At 38.6% G+C, this 19,856-nt stretch overlaps 1 protein-coding gene across 1 annotated transcript; it reads right to left on the reverse strand.

The window, feature by feature from the left end:
• Nucleotides 1-5,573: 5,573 nt before the first annotated feature.
• On the reverse strand, nucleotides 5,574-18,821 carry capns1b (calpain, small subunit 1 b). The gene is made up of 11 exons (XM_051958107.1): nucleotides 18,367-18,821; nucleotides 16,214-16,268; nucleotides 16,096-16,132; nucleotides 14,567-14,659; nucleotides 8,417-8,474; nucleotides 8,266-8,330; nucleotides 7,711-7,779; nucleotides 7,262-7,340; nucleotides 7,012-7,128; nucleotides 6,628-6,686; nucleotides 5,574-5,750 (listed from the first exon to the last, which is right to left on the reverse strand). Exons 2-11 carry the CDS (start codon nucleotides 16,258-16,260, stop codon nucleotides 5,724-5,726), a joined length of 651 nt encoding a protein of 216 aa, XP_051814067.1. The 5' UTR covers nucleotides 16,261-16,268; nucleotides 18,367-18,821; the 3' UTR covers nucleotides 5,574-5,723.
• Between the last annotated feature and the right edge of the window lie 1,035 nt (nucleotides 18,822-19,856).

Here is a 19,856-nt window from a genome sequence, read left to right on the forward strand (position 1 = left end):
ACAGGATAGAGACAGAATAGAGACAGGATGGAGACAGGATGGAGACAGAATAGAGACAGAATAGAGACAGGATAGAGACAGGATAGAGACAGGATAGAGACAGGATAGAGACAGGATAGAGACAGGATGGAGACAGAATGGAGACAGGATAGAGACAGGATAGAGACAGAATAGAGACAGGATGGAGACAGGATGGAGACAGAATGGAGACAGGATAGAGACAGAATGGAGACAGAATGGAGACAGGATGGAGACAGAATGGAGACAGGATAGAGACAGGATGGAGACAGGATAGAGACAGAATGGAGACAGAATGGAGACAGGATGGAGACAGGATGGAGACAGGATGGAGACAGAATGGAGACAGAATGGAGACAGAATGGAGACAGGATAGAGACAGGATGGAGACAGGATGGAGACAGGATGGAGACAGGATGGAGACAGGATGGAGACAGAATGGAGAGAGGATAGAGACAGGATAGAGACAGAATGGAGACAGGATGGAGACAGGATGGAGACAGGATGGAGACAGGATAGAGACAGAATGGAGACAGGATGGAGACAGGATGGAGACAGAATGGAGACAGGATGGAGACAGGATGGAGACAGGATGGAGACAGGATAGAGACAGGATGGAGACAGGATGGAGACAGAATGGAGACAGGATGGAGACAGAATGGAGACAGGATGGAGACAGGATGGAGACAGAATGGAGAGAGGATAGAGACAGGATAGAGACAGGATAGAGACAGAATAGAGACAGGATAGAGACAGAATGGAGACAGAATGGAGACAGAATGGAGACAGAATGGAGACAGAATGGAGACAGGATGGAGACAGAATGGAGACAGAATGGAGACAGGATGGAGACAGGATGGAGACAGAATGGAGACAGAATGGAGAGAGGATAGAGAGAGGATAGAGACAGGATGGAGACAGGATGGAGACAGAATAGAGACAGGATAGAGACAGGATAGAGACAGGATAGAGACAGGATGGAGACAGAATGGAGACAGGATGGAGACAGAATGGAGACAGAATGGAGACAGGATAGAGAGAGGATAGAGACAGGATGGAGACAGGATGGAGACAGGATGGAGACAGAATAGAGACAGGATAGAGACAGGATAGAGACAGGATGGAGACAGGATGGAGACAGGATGGAGACAGGATGGAGACAGAATGGAGACAGGATGGAGACAGGATGGAGACAGAATAGAGACAAGATAGAGACAAGATAGAGACAAGATAGAGACAAGATAGAGACAGAATGGAGACAGGAAAGAGACAGGATGGAGACAGAATAGAGACAGGATAGAGACAGAATAGAGACAGGATAGAGACAGGATAGAAACAGGATGGAGACAGAATGGAGACAGGATAGAGACAGGATGGAGACAGAATGGAGACAGGATAGAGACAGAATGGAGACAGGATGGAGACAGAATGGAGACAGGATGGAGACAGAATAGAGACAGAATGGAGACAGAATGGAGACAGAATGGAGACAGAATGGAGACAGAATGGAGACAGAATGGAGACAGGATGGAGACAGGATGGAGACAGGATGGAGACAGAATGGAGACAGGATGGAGACAGAATGGAGACAGAATGGAGACAGAATGGAGACAGGATGGAGACAGAATGGAGACAGGATGGAGACAGAATGGAGACAGAATGGAGACAGGATGGAGACAGGATGGAGACAGAATGGAGACAGAATGGAGACAGGATGGAGACAGGATGGAGACAGGATGGAGACAGAATGGAGACAGAATGGAGACAGGATGGAGACAGGATGGAGACAGAATGGAGACAGGATAGAGACAGAATGGAGACAGAATGGAGACAGGATAGAGACAGAATGGAGACAGGATGGAGACAGAATGGAGACAGAATGGAGACAGGATGGAGACAGAATAGAGACAGAATGGAGACAGAATGGAGACAGAATGGAGACAGAATGGAGACAGGATGGAGACAGAATGGAGACAGAATGGAGACAGAATGGAGACAGGATGGAGACAGGATGGAGACAGGATGGAGACAGAATGGAGACAGGATGGAGACAGAATGGAGACAGAATGGAGACAGAATGGAGACAGGATGGAGACAGAATGGAGACAGGATGGAGACAGGATGGAGACAGGATGGAGACAGAATGGAGACAGGATGGAGACAGGATGGAGACAGAATGGAGACAGGATAGAGACAGGATGGAGACAGAATGGAGACAGGATAGAGACAGGATAGAGACAGGATGGAGACAGAATGGAGACAGGATAGAGACAGGATGGAGACAGAATGGAGACAGGATAGAGACAGGATAGAGACAGAATAGAGACAGGATAGAGACAGAATGGAGACAGGATGGAGACAGAATGGAGACAGAATGGAGACAGGATGGAGACAGAATAGAGACAGAATGGAGACAGAATGGAGACAGAATGGAGACAGGATGGAGACAGAATGGAGACAGAATGGAGACAGGATGGAGACAGAATAGAGACAGAATAGAGACAGGATAGAGACAGAATGGAGACAGGATGGAGACAGAATGGAGACAGAATGGAGACAGGATGGAGACAGGATGGAGACAGAATGGAGACAGGATGGAGACAGAATGGAGACAGAATGGAGACAGAATGGAGACAGGATGGAGACAGAATGGAGACAGGATGGAGACAGGATGGAGACAGGATGGAGACAGGATGGAGACAGAATAGAGACAGGATGGAGACAGGATGGAGACAGAATGGAGACAGAATGGAGACAGGATGGAGACAGGATGGAGACAGAATAGAGACAGGATAGAGACAGAGTAGAGACAGAATAGAGACAGAATAGAGACAGGATGGAGACAGGATGGAGACAGGATGGAGACAGAATAGAGACAGAATAGAGACAGGATAGAGACAGGATGGAGACAGAATGGAGACAGGATGGAGACAGAATGGAGACAGAATGGAGACAGGATGGAGACAGAATAGAGACAGAATAGAGACAGGATGGAGACAGGATGGAGACAGAATGGAGACAGAATGGAGACAGGATGGAGACAGGATGGAGACAGAATGGAGACAGGATAGAGACAGGATGGAGACAGAATGGAGACAGAATGGAGACAGAATGGAGACAGAATGGAGACAGGATGGAGACAGGATGGAGACAGAATGGAGACAGGATAGAGACAGAATGGAGACAGAATGGAGACAGGATAGAGACAGAATGGAGACAGGATGGAGACAGGATGGAGACAGAATGGAGACAGAATGGAGACAGGATAGAGACAGGATGGAGACAGGATGGAGACAGGATGGAGACAGAATAGAGACAGAATAGAGACAGGATAGAGACAGGATGGAGACAGAATGGAGACAGGATGGAGACAGAATGGAGACAGAATGGAGACAGGATGGAGACAGAATGGAGACAGAATAGAGACAGGATAGAGACAGAATGGAGACAGGATGGAGACAGAATGGAGACAGAATGGAGACAGGATGGAGACAGAATAGAGACAGAATAGAGACAGGATAGAGACAGAATGGAGACAGGATGGAGACAGAATGGAGACAGAATGGAGACAGGATGGAGACAGGATGGAGACAGAATGGAGACAGGATGGAGACAGAATGGAGACAGAATGGAGACAGAATGGAGACAGGATGGAGACAGAATGGAGACAGGATGGAGACAGGATGGAGACAGGATGGAGACAGGATGGAGACAGAATAGAGACAGGATGGAGACAGGATGGAGACAGAATGGAGACAGAATGGAGACAGGATGGAGACAGGATGGAGACAGAATAGAGACAGGATAGAGACAGAGTAGAGACAGAATAGAGACAGAATAGAGACAGGATGGAGACAGGATGGAGACAGGATGGAGACAGAATAGAGACAGAATAGAGACAGGATAGAGACAGGATGGAGACAGAATGGAGACAGGATGGAGACAGAATGGAGACAGAATGGAGACAGGATGGAGACAGAATAGAGACAGAATAGAGACAGGATGGAGACAGGATGGAGACAGAATGGAGACAGAATGGAGACAGGATGGAGACAGGATGGAGACAGAATGGAGACAGGATAGAGACAGGATGGAGACAGAATGGAGACAGAATGGAGACAGAATGGAGACAGAATGGAGACAGGATGGAGACAGGATGGAGACAGAATGGAGACAGGATAGAGACAGAATGGAGACAGAATGGAGACAGGATAGAGACAGAATGGAGACAGGATGGAGACAGGATGGAGACAGAATGGAGACAGAATGGAGACAGAATGGAGACAGGATAGAGACAGAATAGAGACAGGATGGAGACAGGATGGAGACAGAATGGAGACAGAATGGAGACAGGATGGAGACAGGATGGAGACAGAATAGAGACAGAATAGAGACAGGATGGAGACAGGATGGAGACAGAATGGAGACAGGATGGAGACAGGATGGAGACAGGATGGAGACAGGATGGAGACAGAATGGAGACAGGATGGAGACAGGATGGAGACAGAATGGAGACAGGACGGAGACAGGACGGAGACAAAATGGAGACAGAATGGAGACAGGATGGAGACAGGATGGAGACAGAATGGAGACAGAATGGAGACAGAATGGAGACAGGATGGAGACAGGATGGAGACAGGATGGAGACAGAATGGAGACAGAATGGAGACAGGATGGAGACAGGATGGAGACAGAATGGAGACAGAATGGAGACAGAATGGAGACAGGATGGAGACAGGATGGAGACAGGATGGAGACAGGATGGAGACAGAATGGAGACAGGATGGAGACAGAATGGAGACAGGATGGAGACAGAATGGAGACAGGATGGAGACAGGATGGAGACAGGATGGAGACAGAATGGAGACAGGATGGAGACAGGATGGAGACAGAATGGAGACAGGATGGAGACAGGATGGAGACAGGATGGAGACAGAATGGAGACAGAATGGAGACAGGATGGAGACAGGATGGAGACAGGATGGAGACAGAATAGAGACAGGATGGAGACAGGATGGAGGCAGAATGGAGACAGAATGGAGACAGAATGGAGACAGAATGGAGACAGAATGGAGACAGGATGGAGACAGAATGGAGACAGGATGGAGACAGAATGGAGACAGGATGGAGAGAGGATAGAGACAGGTGGGAATCCAAAGGGGGACAAGAAGTCCAGGTGGGAGTACAGGAGCAGAGATTAGACCATGAAGCTGTAAGCAGAACACAGAAGTGTGTGGTCCAGCAGGGAGTGAGAGGCTGATGTGGGTTCATAAAGTGGAGGAGGAGCTAAATGATGACGATGACTGCAGCTGATTGACAGAGCTGTAATCAGACAGGTGAGACAGAGTGAGACAGGTAGAAAGACAGACGGAGAACAGATGCAGACAGACGGAGGCAGAGAGACAAGACAAGGAGAGACAGGAGACATGGACGAGTGAGGGGCAGATACAGGAGAGAGAGCAGAGAGAGAGAGAGAGAGGAAAAGGAGGGAGAAGAGGAGGAGCAGGAGCAGGGACCATAACACTGGATATAAACAGAAAAGAGCCAACAAACAATCCAGTTAAAGTCACTTTATTCTGTCAAACATTCAGAGTCAGTTTAATAAAACCGCTCAATCCAAATAATACGTACAATAAATCCTATAAATGTGTCAATCTTAGAGCTTTATTTTGGTCCCAGAATTAAAGAATGAAAGTATTTCTTCTTCATGAGTACATGGTCAGCTGGAGCCACTGGAACACAAACAGAGAAAACACGTTAAGGTTTCATTATGAGCTGGTGTTTGAATTCTGTCTGAACATTTCTCTGATATCTGAACACCAGAATCCACACGAAAGAAGACTTAAAATCAGAAAAAGCAGCAAGTCCTGCACTCTTAAAACAAATTTAAATACAGTTATTCTAAGTAAATTGAATTAAAAAGCATTTTAAAACTGGTTAAAATCCCTTAGGAGTTTAAAAAAAAACATGTATGTATATAATTATATTTTAAAAATGATTAAAATCTGGCTGCAGGGGTGTCAGTAAGAAAAATAAACTGAAGATCATTTTAAAATTGTGAAAATCTGTCAGGAATTAAAAAATATCTAAAGATAATTTCAAAAAATATTAAAATCTGGCAGCAACAGTTTCAAAATATATTTGTTAAAATGGTTAAATCTGTTAGGAACAAAAGATTTTATTTTTAGGCTAAAATCTGTCAAGAATTTTAAAAAAAATCTTTAAAAAAGTGATTAAAATGTGATCGCAAGGTTGTCAATAAGAAAAAAATTGTTTTTTTAAATGATTAAAATCTGTCAGGAATAAAAATTAAATAAAAATTATTTTTGTTAAATGATTAAAATATGGCCGCAAAATAAAAATTGAACGTCTACACTGCTGAAACAATAATTTAATAATAAAGTCATGTAGTTGAGTTTTCTGCACACTTTTATTTTACGCTGAACGTGCAGAAAACCAACAGCAGTCACACATTAAACAAAGTAAAGTTCATATTTGATGGTTAGCAGCAGCACCGAGTGAAACTGTGAGTTTTAGAACTTTTTTCTCTTTTTTCCGCTGATGAAAACCAAACTTGCTCAGAAATAGAATAAAGAAAATGTGTTTCACCTCCTTGATGTCGAGGTCGATGGAGCCGCTGTTGTCTTTGTCCAGAGTCTTAAACGCTCCTGCAGGAATAAACAGGTTCTCTCACTGACAGATCAATAATCAATCAATCATCTGACTATAAAGAGGAGCCGGTAGCTGATTGCAAATATTGATTATTTAATAATCTGTTGGTTGTTTTAACGGTTTATGTCTTTGTTCTGATCAGAGAAAAGGAAATGTGGCGTCCATGAAACGGATCAATAAACAGATCAATAACTCTGTTTCAGGACTTTAGCTGAATTATTTCTCAGTTGAGGAACTTCCGTTTGGAGTGAAGAAAACGAAGGAAAAGTATCAGAAAACGTTCCTTAAAAACACGGTTTTTGTAAACAGGAAGTGACTCACTGCACATGGCGTCCAGTCGCACCAGGCAGCCAATGAAATTATCGAAGTCCATGTCGCCGTGTTCGTCGCTATAGCGACGGATAATCAGCTGGAAGAGCTGATCGTTGAGAGGGAAACCTGCAAACACGCAAAAATACACAATAACACATAATAACACACACTATCACATAGATCTGACCAGACCCTAACAGAGTCTCCACTCTGTTTCCTCTCTATAATCTATAAAATATGAATAAATGTGTTTTCTTACCTGCATCCTTGAAGGCCCCTGGCAGCTCTCTGGAGCAGATCAGACCTGATCGGTCAGTGTCATGTCTCAAATACACACCCTGCACACAAACACACAACAAGATTAGAATCACTCAAAGCTGGTCACAAACTAGTCTAGATTTACTAACAGGACTAAAAAATGACAAAATATAATTTAAAATGGTTCAAAAGGACCCATCCAGATTATCCCTAAAATGAACCAAACTGACTCTGACTGACTCTGACTGACTCTGACTGACTCTCACTGACTCTCACTGACTCTCACTGACTCTCACTGACTCTGACTGACTCTGACTGACTCTGACTGACTCTGACTGACTCTGACTGACTCTGACTGACTCTGACTGACTCTGACTGACTCTCACTGACTCTCACTGACTCTCATTGACTCTCACTGACTCTCACTGACTCTCACTGACTCTCACTGACCTGCCATCTCTTGATGTTGTTCCACAGATACTTGAACTCATGGAATCCCAGTTTGCCGGTGCTGTCGCTCTGAAGGATGACGAGTCAAAGTCAAACCAAAAACACAAACTTTTCACTTTGTTTCCTTTGATTTTAAAAGAGAAAGACTTTGATGGAAAAAGCTCCAATTAAATCTGGACTAGAGTTCACCAGAAGACATGTGGAGACTCTGAAGACACCTGGAAGAAGGTTCTTTGGTCTGAGGAGACCAGGATGGAGCTTTATGTCCATCAGACTAGATGATATGTTTGATGGACACCAAACACTGAACATGACCACAAACACACCATCCACAATGTGAAGCACTGTGGAGGCAGCATCATGACGAAGCACGGTGGAGGCGGCATCATGATGTGAAGCATGGTGGTGGCAGCATCATGATGTGAAGCATGGTGGTGGCAGCATCATGATGTGAAGCACGGTGGAGGCAGCATCATAGGTTCTTATTATATTTTAACAGCTTACATTATCGTATGCTATTAGCTACTGTTGGCTCTACTTTCTGTGGAAGGATACGTCCATGACGGCCACCATACTCCTGCAGGACTCGATGCTGAATCCGTCGGTCTTCAGGCCTCCGTCTGAAACAGGAAGTGGACAGCATTAGCTTAGCTTAACTTGCTGTATTTAAACACGGCTTCGTGAAATCTAAAAGATTAAAGCTCACGTTTGGTGAGGATCTTGTTGAGGATGTCCATCAGCTCGTTGGGACTCACCTCCATGTCCTGGAAACACAAACAGGAAGTAGAACAGAGTCACTCACAGCTGCTTCCTCTCGTTTTACTACATCTTATTTTCCAGCTTCTGACTCACGGCTGTAAAAAACTAACGATGATCTCAGCTCTAAAACCTCCGATTTGTTGCCAGAACGCTGAGGAAACTCGTTTCTATTTTTAAAAAGTGGTGAAACTCCCAGAGATGAAGTGAAATCAGACGCTGGAGGATTTTATTAAACGCAGCTGAAGATCTTTTTTCTGAAACACTGATTTCATGGGAAACACTGAAACAGTTTTCACATTTTAGTTTTTTTCTACTTTTTCTTCTGACTTACTGCAAAACTCTCTAACTACTATAGTTTTGTGTATTTTTCGATGTTTTTGAGCGACGAAAAAAATCAATAAAATTACACAAGTTGTCAAATTATTAAAATTAAAAATAATATAAACTATAAAAATTGAAATACTTCATATGAAAACACTCAGATAATATATATTTAAAAATCATACATGTATAGGTAATATGATGGAATTTCCCCCTCAAGTTCTATTTATTTGTTTAACACAAAAAATGTAAATTTAAATGGAAAATATGATAAAATTGAGATTTATAGTAATGAAATAAATATATGAAGTAATACTAAAATATAATAAAAATGTAAAATAACATGCTAAAAAATAAAAATAAAAATGTGAATATCTACAGTTTAAGTTCACAATAAAACATATAAAATACTGAAATAAACATTAAATAATATAAAATATAATAAAACATAAATATAAAATTAAATCATTAATAAAACTATATACATATACATGTAATATTATGGAAATGTCCCTTTACTTTAAAAAAAAAGAAAGAAAATGTAAGTAAAATTAAAATGTAATATATTATTAAATTGTGATTTTTAAAATTCACAATAAAATATTTAAATGAATCAAATAAATTAAGTAAATAATATAAAAATATAATATAAATACAAAATAACATGCTAAAATAGTTTTTTTAAACTCTGAATATTTACAGTACAAATATATTTAATATTTGGGAAATTTTCCCTTTAAGTTTTAGACTTTTTTATGATTAAAGAAATACAAATGATATTCAAATTAAAAATAATATTAAACTGTTATTTCAAGTCCACAATAAAATATTTAAAATAATCAAATAAATATGCAAAATAACATAAAAAATATGAAGATTTTAAAAACATATTTTATATATTTTTTAACTATTGTTGTTGTTATTATTAGTCTATTATTATGATTATTATGATTATTATTATTATTGTTATTAATATTGTTGTTATTATTATGATAATAAGAATAACAATAATAACAACAAAATTGTGAATACATGTATATTTATGGAGACAAAAGTGATAAAATTCATGACATTTAACAATAAAAGACATCTTGGTTATTGTAATTTTACACAGAATTGTTCATCAAATTAGAGATATTTTGCATAATTTTAAAACTTTACATTGAAAAAACATTGAAATAAAGTTTGTTATTGGTATATAAAATCTTTAACCATTAATAATGTGTCAAAATACTGTTTTTTTCAGTAGATTTATCCTTTATATGAATTATTTCTATTATTGTTATATGTTATTGGTAATTTAACTGCTTTTAGACATGGAATAGCCTTAATGAGAATTAAAAAGACAAAAAAATACAAAACGAACGCTATAAAATGTGTTTTAGTTGTGGAAGGCCGCAGTGAGGTGGTTATAGACGGTGTTTTTGGTCGTCCAAGCAGCTTTTTATGATGTTTTTGAGTGTGATGAAACAAAAGGAGCTGCTCTGGGAGGAGGAGGAACTAAAACGTTGTTCTTCCAGCAGGAGTCAGTAGATCAGACTCCTCCTTCCACAGAGGAGTCAGAGCCGGTCTGACTGGAGAACTCCTCCCTCCATGACTCACTGCTAACCTCAGAAACACCACGGCAGGAATGTAGAAGAAGATCAGACGGAAACGCCCCGCAGCCAAACCCAGAGCCACCACTTAGATGTTAGTTATCTCTGCAGGAAAACCATAAAAGCTGAGCCATAAATCCTCTGAATGAGAACAACAGTGGTTCAGAAAAACATGTGAGGAGGAAAACAGCAAACAGAGGAGTAAAGATCAGCTGGAAAAGTCACGGAAAGTTGGATTTTAGACGTCAAATTAAAAAAACAAGCTTCTGAAAAGAGCATTTTACCACAATTTTACACTTTAAAAGATGCACAACATTTCTCTGTTAGTCCCTTTCTCCATCAGAGGAGTCATAGAGTCTTGGTGTCCTCCCTCTCTGGTCTCTTTCTCCATCAGAGGAGTCATAGAGTCTTGGTGTCCTCCCTCTCTGGTCTCTTTCTCCATCAGAGGAGTCATAGAGTCTTGGTGTCCTCCCTCTCTGGTCTCTTTCTCCTTCAGAGGAGTCACAGAGTCTTGGTGGCCTCCCTCTCTGGTCTCTTTCTCTTTCAGAGGAGTCACAGAGTCTTGGTGGCCTCCCTCTCTGGTCTCTTTCTCCTTCAGAGGAGTCACAGAGTCTTGGTGGCCTCCCTCTCTGGTCTCTTTCTCCATCAGAGGAGTCATAGAGTCTTGGTGTCCTCCCTCTCTGGTCTCTTTCTCCATCAGAGGAGTCATAGAGTCTTGGTGGCCTCCCTCTCTGGTCTCTTTCTCCATCAGAGGAGTCATAGAGTCTTGGTGGCCTCCCTCTCTGGTCTCTTTCTCCATCAGAGGAGTCATAGAGTCTTGGTGGCCTCCCTCTCTGGTCTCTTTCTCCATCAGAGGAGTCACAGAGTCTTGGTGGCCTCCCTCTCTGGTCTCTTTCTCCTTCAGAGGAGTCACAGAGTCTTGGTGGCCTCCCTCTCTGGTCTCTTTCTCCTTCAGAGGAGTCACAGAGTCTTGGTGGCCTCCCTCTCTGGTCTCTTTCTCCATCAGAGGAGTCACAGAGTCTTGGTGGCCTCCCTCTCTGGTCTCTTTCTCCTTCAGAGGAGTCACAGAGTCTTGGTGGCCTCCCTCTCTGGTCTCTTTCTCTTTCAGAGGAGTCACAGAGTCTTGGTGGCCTCCCTCTCTGGTCTCTTTCTCTTTCAGAGGAGTCATAGAGTCTTGGTGTCCTCCCTCTCTGGTCTCTTTCTCCTTCAGAGGAGTCATAGAGTCTTGGTGGCCTCCCTCTCTGGTCTCTTTCTCTTTCAGAGGAGTCATAGAGTCTTGGTGGCCTCCCTCTCTGGTCTCTTTCTCCTTCAGAGGAGTCACAGAGTCTTGGTGGCCTCCCTCTCTGGTCTCTTTCTCTTTCAGAGGAGTCATAGAGTCTTGGTGTCCTCCCTCTCTGGTCTCTTTCTCCTTCAGAGGAGTCACAGAGTCTTGGTGGCCTCCCTCTCTGGTCTCTTTCTCTTTCAGAGGAGTCACAGAGTCTTGGTGGCCTCCCTCTCTGGTCTCTTTCTCTTTCAGAGGAGTCATGGAGTCTTGGTGGCCTCCCTCTCTGGTCTCTTTCTCCTTCAGAGGAGTCACAGAGTCTTGGTGGCCTCCCTCTCTGGTCTCTTTCTCTTTCAGAGGAGTCACAGAGTCTTGGTGGCCTCCCTCTCTGGTCTCTTTCTCTTTCAGAGGAGTCATGGAGTCTTGGTGGCCTCCCTCTCTGGTCTCTTTCTCCTTCAGAGGAGTCATAGAGTCTTGGTGTCCTCCCTCTCTGGTCTCTTTCTCCTTCAGAGGAGTCATAGAGTCTTGGTGGCCTCCCTCTCTGGTCTCTTTCTCTTTCAGAGGAGTCATAGAGTCTTGGTGTCCTCCCTCTCTGGTCTCTTTCTCCTTCAGAGGAGTCACAGAGTCTTGGTGGCCTCCCTCTCTGGTCTCTTTCTCCTTCAGAGGAGTCACAGAGTCTTGGTGTCCTCCCTCTCTGGTCTCTTTCTCCTTCAGAGGAGTCATAGAGTCTTGGTGGCCTCTCTCTCTGGTCTCTTTCTCCATCAGAGGAGTCATAGAGTCTTGGTGGCCTCCCTCTCTGGTCTCTTTCTCTTTCAGAGGAGTCATAGAGTCTTGGTGGCCTCTCTCTCTGGTCTCTTACTCCTTCAGAGGAGTCATAGAGTCTTGGTGTCCTCCCTCTCTGGTCTCTTTCTCCTTCAGAGGAGTCATAGAGTCTTGGTGGCCTCCCTCTCTAGTCTCTTTCTCCTTCAGAGGAGTCATAGAGTCTTGGTGGCCTCCCTCTCTGATCTCTTTCTCCTTCAGAGGAGTCATAGAGTCTTGGTGTCCTCCCTCTCTAGTCTCTTTCTTCTCGGTCTTAGGTTTTGAGGACGTCCTGCTCTGGTCAGATTCAGACGAATTTTTGGCAACTTTTCCATTTTTAATATTTTTTCTGCGTCAGTTTTGACAGATTTTAAAGTAAATATGGATCCTTTATGATGAATTAAAGCTTTGAGTTGTTTTCAATCATCGGTTTGGACATTTTTGGACGATCTATGGAAGTTTTAAGATCTGATTGTCCTTTTCAGTCACTTTTAATCCCTTTTGTCAAATTAAACAGGTTTAACGTGTTTTTGTTTTGTGGACAGGTTTTCATTTTTCCTCCTTTATTCTGTATTTTCCTGCCAGCCATGCAGACAGAACTAAAGGAGTTCACGTTTTAGGAACTTTAATGCATTTATTTTGCTCTAAAGTGAGTATTTCTCATATTTCAGTCGGGTTTCTTCAGCTTATTGTCATCGAATCAGGACGTTTCTTTGCAAACGTTCCAGTTCCTACAGATTCTATAGTTCAGTTCTTCAGACGACAGAGTTTCTGCTGCACCCACTTTCTGGACTTTCTAGTTCTGCTGAATGTCGACCTGCTTCCAGGTGATTCAGCTGCTCGGCACGTTCTCTTTTCTGTCTTTTTAAAGGCGTCGCCTGTCTACCAGCTGCTTCAAGCTCCGCCCTCTTTTCTGTCTTTGTTCCTCACCTGTCCTCTGCTGGTTTCGTGACAAAGACAGAAACACTGAAACACCTTTATGATGATATTATTATTATTGAAATTTGGACATTATTGGACCAAAATGTAAAAAAAAGGACAGTATTGCATTAAAATATCAAAAATTTGGAAATTTATGCATCAAAATGTCAACAACTTGGATATTAACCTTGGATGTTAATGCATCAGAATATGTGCAAATGAAGCATTAAAGCTCCTACAAACATGGACTAGTTTAGTTCTTTCAGCAAAATACAGAAAAACTGCAGCATCAGGACAGAACTCTGGGAAAAAAAACCTGCTTTGGTGTTTTCTGACATTGTTTTAAAGAAATCAGGGCTAAAAAAGCACAAAATTAAGTTTAATTTTTAAAAACTTGATCTGTAATTCACAGCAACACGATCTAAAAGGTCGATTTCAGCTGTAAAGGAGTTGTGTTGACGTAAAAAGTTCATATTTTGTGTATTTTTAACACAAATTTCCGGGTTGGTTGACAAGAACTAAACTGGAGTTGAGGAAACTTCAAAACGTTGTGATTTTTGAGATGTTCTGACAGATTAAAGCTGCAAAAACTTCATATTTTGTGTATTTTTAATTCAAATGTCTGCCCTTTGTAGTCGATCGATTAAATTTTTGTTGTTTTTTGCTTCCAAGATTTAAACATTAAGGGTTGAAACAAACATTTGCAGTAAAAACAGTGAAAAAAAGTGAATTACCAACAAATTCCTGTTGAATTAATTCACTAAATCTAAAGTAATCAACGAACAAAAGCAGAAACTTGAAGTTGAAATTACATAAAATATGAATTTCACCAACAATACGTTAACTCGACTCATCTTTACTGATTTATGTGAAATTATTTTTGTGAGTTTTGAACTAAATTAACAGAATTATGATGAGAATTAAAACTTCATCTTCCTCCAGTCAGATTGTCTTCCGCGATTTTTACTTTTTCAGTTGTCAAAACATAAAAATAATGTTTGGAAATTTAAATCGGTGAATTAGTTTCAGTTTTTTGGTCATTTTAACATGAACTAAGCGGTAGAATCAGGTTTCTTTGGATTCTTTTCCGCTGACTGAACACCCCCGAGTTAGAGCAGCGGTGGACCGGTCCACTGTGACGGGGGTGAAGCCGGACCGTACCATCTCAGTCTGAACACATTCTGGGTTAAACTGGACTCACGTCTCCGGCCAGCTGCTTGAAAACCCTCCTGAACTGCTGCTCCTCTTCGCTTTCGTGAGCCTCGGCGAAGTTGAGCGGTCTGCGAGGAGGAATCTGCAAAATAAATAAAAATAAATAAACAAAAACACAAGAAGCTTCTGTTGGCAGCAAACACAGAATGCTCAGTCTGAGAGCTGCTTTAGTGTCCATTCATTCATTCAGCCGCTTAAAGCCAACTTTCACTATTTCTCATTTCATATCATAGAATATAAAAACAACACAAACTGATCCTTAAAGTCACCGTTAATCTGATAATTACACATTTATTCTGCACTTTGGAGTCTAATTTCTCTGTTTTTTAGTCCCATTTTTCTGCAGCAAAAACTCCATTTTTCACGCATTTTAAATATTTTCCTTCAAAGAAAATTTAAATCAAGTTTGTGACTTTTAAGATGCAGATTTGTTCGAGCTTAACGCAGAAATAAGTTGAAATCACGTCAGTCAGAATGTGTTTTTTATGATATAAAACTTAATATTAATATTACCTAATTATTATTGAAATGATTCAAACACTGTAAAATGAATCACATGAACGGAGAAGAAATACAGAAAAAAGTGTTTTAATGTGAGTTACATTTATTTCAATTTAAAATAAATTCCATTAAATCTAAATTCAATTATTACTTTTTAATTCTTTTAATTTAAATTTGAGATAAATTAAATTATCTGTAACTCAACAAAACACAAAATTTCTATCAATTCACAGTTCAATTTTTAAATTTTTTTAACAGAATTTGTTGAAATGCAAAATTTAATTTTTGTTTTTTTAAATTTCATGTTATTTTTACAGTTGATGTATAAAAATAACATGGAATTTACACTTTTTCTGTGACCTTTTATAGTGAATTTCTGTAATTTAACAAAACAAAACAGAAAATCTGTAAAAATAATAGTGTGATCAATTATTTTCCATTTTACAGATTTTAATATTGATTTTTTATTTTTTAAATAAAGGCAAATATCTGTCAAATGATGATGTTTTTTGTACATTTAAATGCAGTATTTTTGTTGTGATTTTTACAGGGTTTTAAAAGAACAAATGAGGTTTTTTTTTTTACAGTTAACATAAAAAAAATCCTTCTTTTTATGTGTTTATTATTTTATGATAGAATTTAAAATGGGAAAATCTGTAAACAAAACAGTAAATTTAAAAAAAGAAGTTGAAAAAAGTTTTGCTTTTCCAGTTAATGTGTAAATTATTGTTATTATTTTTATTTTACTAGATGCTATTCGCATTAATTAAAACAGGGAAAATCAATAAACATTTTCTGAAAATTAAACTTGAAAACTGTGTAATCATTGTATGTCTTTCAGCTGTTAAAATATACAAAAAGTAAAGTTCTGTTTAAAAAATTACTGTAAATTAAAAAATTAATCTAAAATCTTCACATTCTACGGCGTGGAATTGACTTTACTCAGTTATAAAAAAAAGAGCTGCGTTGATTTAAAGGATCTGATGATAACTGACGGGTTCTGTGTTTTTTACTTACGGGGTCTGAGGGGATGAACTGACTCGGATCGATGTCGCTGTTGGAGGGAAAAGCAGCAGACGTTAGCCTAGCTTAGCACAAACACTGGGAGTGAAGGGAAACTGCTAGCGTGGCTCACCTGATGACATTGATGATGCCTCCGATGAACTTCTTGGCCAGAAACATCGTGCCGTCTGTCGGACAGAAGGAGGAAAACAGAGATTATCGGAGCGTTTATGTTCAGGAGGGAAAACAAAAACAAATAAACAACTTTGTTTTGAACATTTTAAATGCAAAAAAAAATGTTTTTAAACAAAACTTAGGCTGTGAAAGAAAACACTCTTTAACTTTATATTTTAAATAATTTACTGTTATTTCACTAATTTTCAAAGATTTCTAAAAAATGTGGACAATATCTGGTAAGATCGCAAAATTAGCATTAATTTACTTTATCATTACTGTCAAAACAAACAAACAAACAAACAAACAAACAAACGACATCCAAAATCTATAGTTTGCTACTTCATTCTTTAAAAAAGAGGTTTGCCCATTACTTTTCATCTTGACTGTTAAATTAAAAAATAAAAAAAAAACTCCAAACTGTAAACAATGAAATAAATAAAACTCAACATTTTTATTTTAAGAAACAGTCATTTGTTCTTTATGGAGTCACAGGAGTGCCACGTCAAAATACACATAAATAAATAAACAAATAAGTAAATAAACAAATAAAATAAATGTGGCAATATAAAGAGAAATAAATAACTAAATAAATAAAAAGGAAAATTTTGCCTTTGCTTTTACCTTTTCTGTTTTTTTCCTTTTATTTATTTATTTATTTCTCTTTATATTTCCACATTTATTTATTTATTTATATTTTGATGTGGCACTCCTGTGACTCCATAGATCTTTTCCCACATTTGACTGTAAAATGATTTTTTGCTGTATTTAAATCAGCAAAATACTTAATTATTTTCAACACATTTTCCAGGATTTGAAAGAAAACTTACAGATAATAAAGACTGGAAAACGATAAATAATATTTTAAATCGTTTTTTAAACATATTTTTACCGTTTTGTTTGATCACAGACAATATTTAGTGAAATAAAAGTCAAATCACAAAAAACACATTAATTTACAGAATTTTATTTGCACACGTTTGTTAAAAAAATAATCATTTGTGAAAAGTAATTCATAAAAACATACTTAAATGATGAAAACAGTGATTAATGAATAAAAACATTATGGAACTACTCGTCACTTCACTGCTAAAGCACAGCAAAATAATGTATTAATCTACATATTTAATACTTAAAAACTGCCTTTAAAGTTGAATTTATAGCAAAAAACGACAATAAAATGCTGCAAACATTTAAAAGGTGCAGTGAAATGATCAAACACGAGCAGTTTGTCTATTTAAAGCACGTTTTAACCTGTTAACAGGCGATTTTTCTTCTTTTTAAAACACTTTTTCTGTGTTGTGTTGACGTTATTCTAAACGAAAATTATATACAATAAAGAGTGAAAAAATATATTTATACAATTTACCTGTTTTGTTCAATTACAGATAATATATAGTGAAAATCAAAGAAAAATATAAATGTCCATAAATTACATGTTATCAAGAAACACAAAAGGGAAAAAAATTTAGGAGAAAACTGCAAATAATGTTAAAATCTAACATCTATATCTTTAATATGTGATACTATGTTCTTTTTCAGCATTTTTAAGTAATTTTTTTTACTGTATTTAAATTAAAATTTAAAGCAGAAAACAACATTAAAAGCTGCAGTCGCTTAAATGCAGCAGTGAAATGATCAAACACGAGCAGTTTGTGGATTTAAAGCACATTTAAAACCGTTCACAGGTCATTTCTCTTCCTATAAAAATATTTTTAAATTGTTTTTGGTGCATTTAAAGCAGAATTTAAAGCAGAAAACAACATTAAAATGCCGCAAACGTTTAAAAGCTGCAGTGAAATGATCCACCATGAGCAGTCTGCACATTTAAAGAACGTTTTTAACTTTTTACAGATGACTTTTCTTCCGTTTTAAAGTCTTTTCTGCTGCTTTCCGTTAAATAGAAGACAGACTCCACCTTCACACATCACAGTGTCGAGTTGTTTCCCTCCAGAGGCTCTTTTCAGGCTTTTATTGACTCTCTGACTCACATTTCACTCGTTTACTTCAACTCTGACTGCAGCATTCAGGGTTTTTCCGCTGCTAAGTATCAGGTGTCACATCAGTTTAAAGTCTACAAACGAGACAAAGAGGAGGTTTAGTTTTACTCACGGAGAGTTTGTTGAGCCGAAGACAGACCAGGAGGACAGACCAGGAGCACGGAGAGCTTCAGAGGACTGGAGCGGAGAGGCTGGAGGTGGATTTATTCAGCAGGACGCTCCCACTGACAGAACCAGCCCGGAGTTATTCACCACTCATCATCTTCATCTTCATCTTCATCAGCAGCTCCACCCAGTACGACACACACACGCACAGAAAAAAAACACTCTGTAAGGTCCTAAAACCCTCCGAATTCCCTGAAAGGAAATGAGTTTAAATCGGTTTGTGGTGCGTTCAGGGACCAACAGGAAAGTTCAGAGAGTCCTGTGTAACCCCGTGTCAGAGGTGGGGTTTTTCATTTCTGCTTTTTTTCTTTGTTCGTTTTACATTTTTAATGCTTTAATTAATCATTAGCGTTTGTATTATTTTAGTCATTTTACTTTTAAATTTTTTTATTGTATTTTTCTTAAAATCCAAGTTTCGTATTTGCTCAGCGAAACCTTCTGTTCTCCTCCTCGGCCTCTCACTAGCTACAGATAGTATCTGATTGTATTGATTGTATTTATATATAGGACCTACATATATGTGTTTATACATTGTATCTATATATCTGTATTATGCATCTATATGTTTAGGAATTATATCTTTATAATATAGCTATACATTCATACATTTTATCTGTATATCTATATTATGTGTGTGTATGTATAGATATATATATATACTATTTTATGCCTTTATATATATATATATATATATATATATATATATATATATATACATATACACACATATACATCTGTGTGTGTAAATGTATATACATATATTATACATATATACATACATATATATATATATATATATATATATATATATATATATATATATATATATATATATATATATATATATATATATATATATATATATATATATATACATATACACACATATACATCTGTGTGTGTAAATGTATATACATATATTATACATATATACATACATATATATATATATATATATATATATATATATATATATATATATATACATGTTTATACAGTGTAGTTATATAACTGTGTCTATATGTTGCATCTATATAACTGCATATTATATACCTGATATTATATCTATATATGAATATTTATATGTTTATACGTTGTAGCTGTCATATCTCTGAATGTCAGTCAAGTTTAGTGTAAACAAAATGAAAAACTGCACAATCTGACATTTTGGTAGCTTTGGTTGTTTGCATGTTACAGAATCCACTGTTTAAAGTGACTGTGATCCATTAGAAGAAGAAGAAAAAAGAACAACCAGGTGACATGCTAGTTATTAAAAGAAGCTCCATCTTTAAATGCGCCGACGAAGTGAAGAACCGTTTGACCAGCTAATGACAACAAAGCAGCTGTCTGCGTGTGATCCACCCACAGAAATATGTAAAGAATGTTCCTCAGGGTTCCTGTTCTACTGGGTGGAACTGACTTCTGCTCGTGGTCCAT

This window comes from Acanthochromis polyacanthus, chromosome 13, assembly GCF_021347895.1.
Source record: "Acanthochromis polyacanthus isolate Apoly-LR-REF ecotype Palm Island chromosome 13, KAUST_Apoly_ChrSc, whole genome shotgun sequence".
NCBI classification, from domain to species: Eukaryota; Metazoa; Chordata; class Actinopteri; family Pomacentridae; genus Acanthochromis; species Acanthochromis polyacanthus.

Coding starts and splice junctions, on each gene's coding strand:
- capns1b (XM_051958107.1), bottom strand. CDS start 16,260: ATGTTTCTGGCCAAGAAGTTCATCGGAGGCATCATCAATGTCATCAG. Junction 7,341..7,710: donor ACAACATCAAGAGATGGCAG/GTCAGTGAGAGT, acceptor GTTTGTGTGCAG/GGTGTGTATTTGAGACATGA. Junction 5,751..6,627: donor TCGACCTCGACATCAAGGAG/GTGAAACACATT, acceptor TTTGTGTTCCAG/TGGCTCCAGCTGACCATGTA.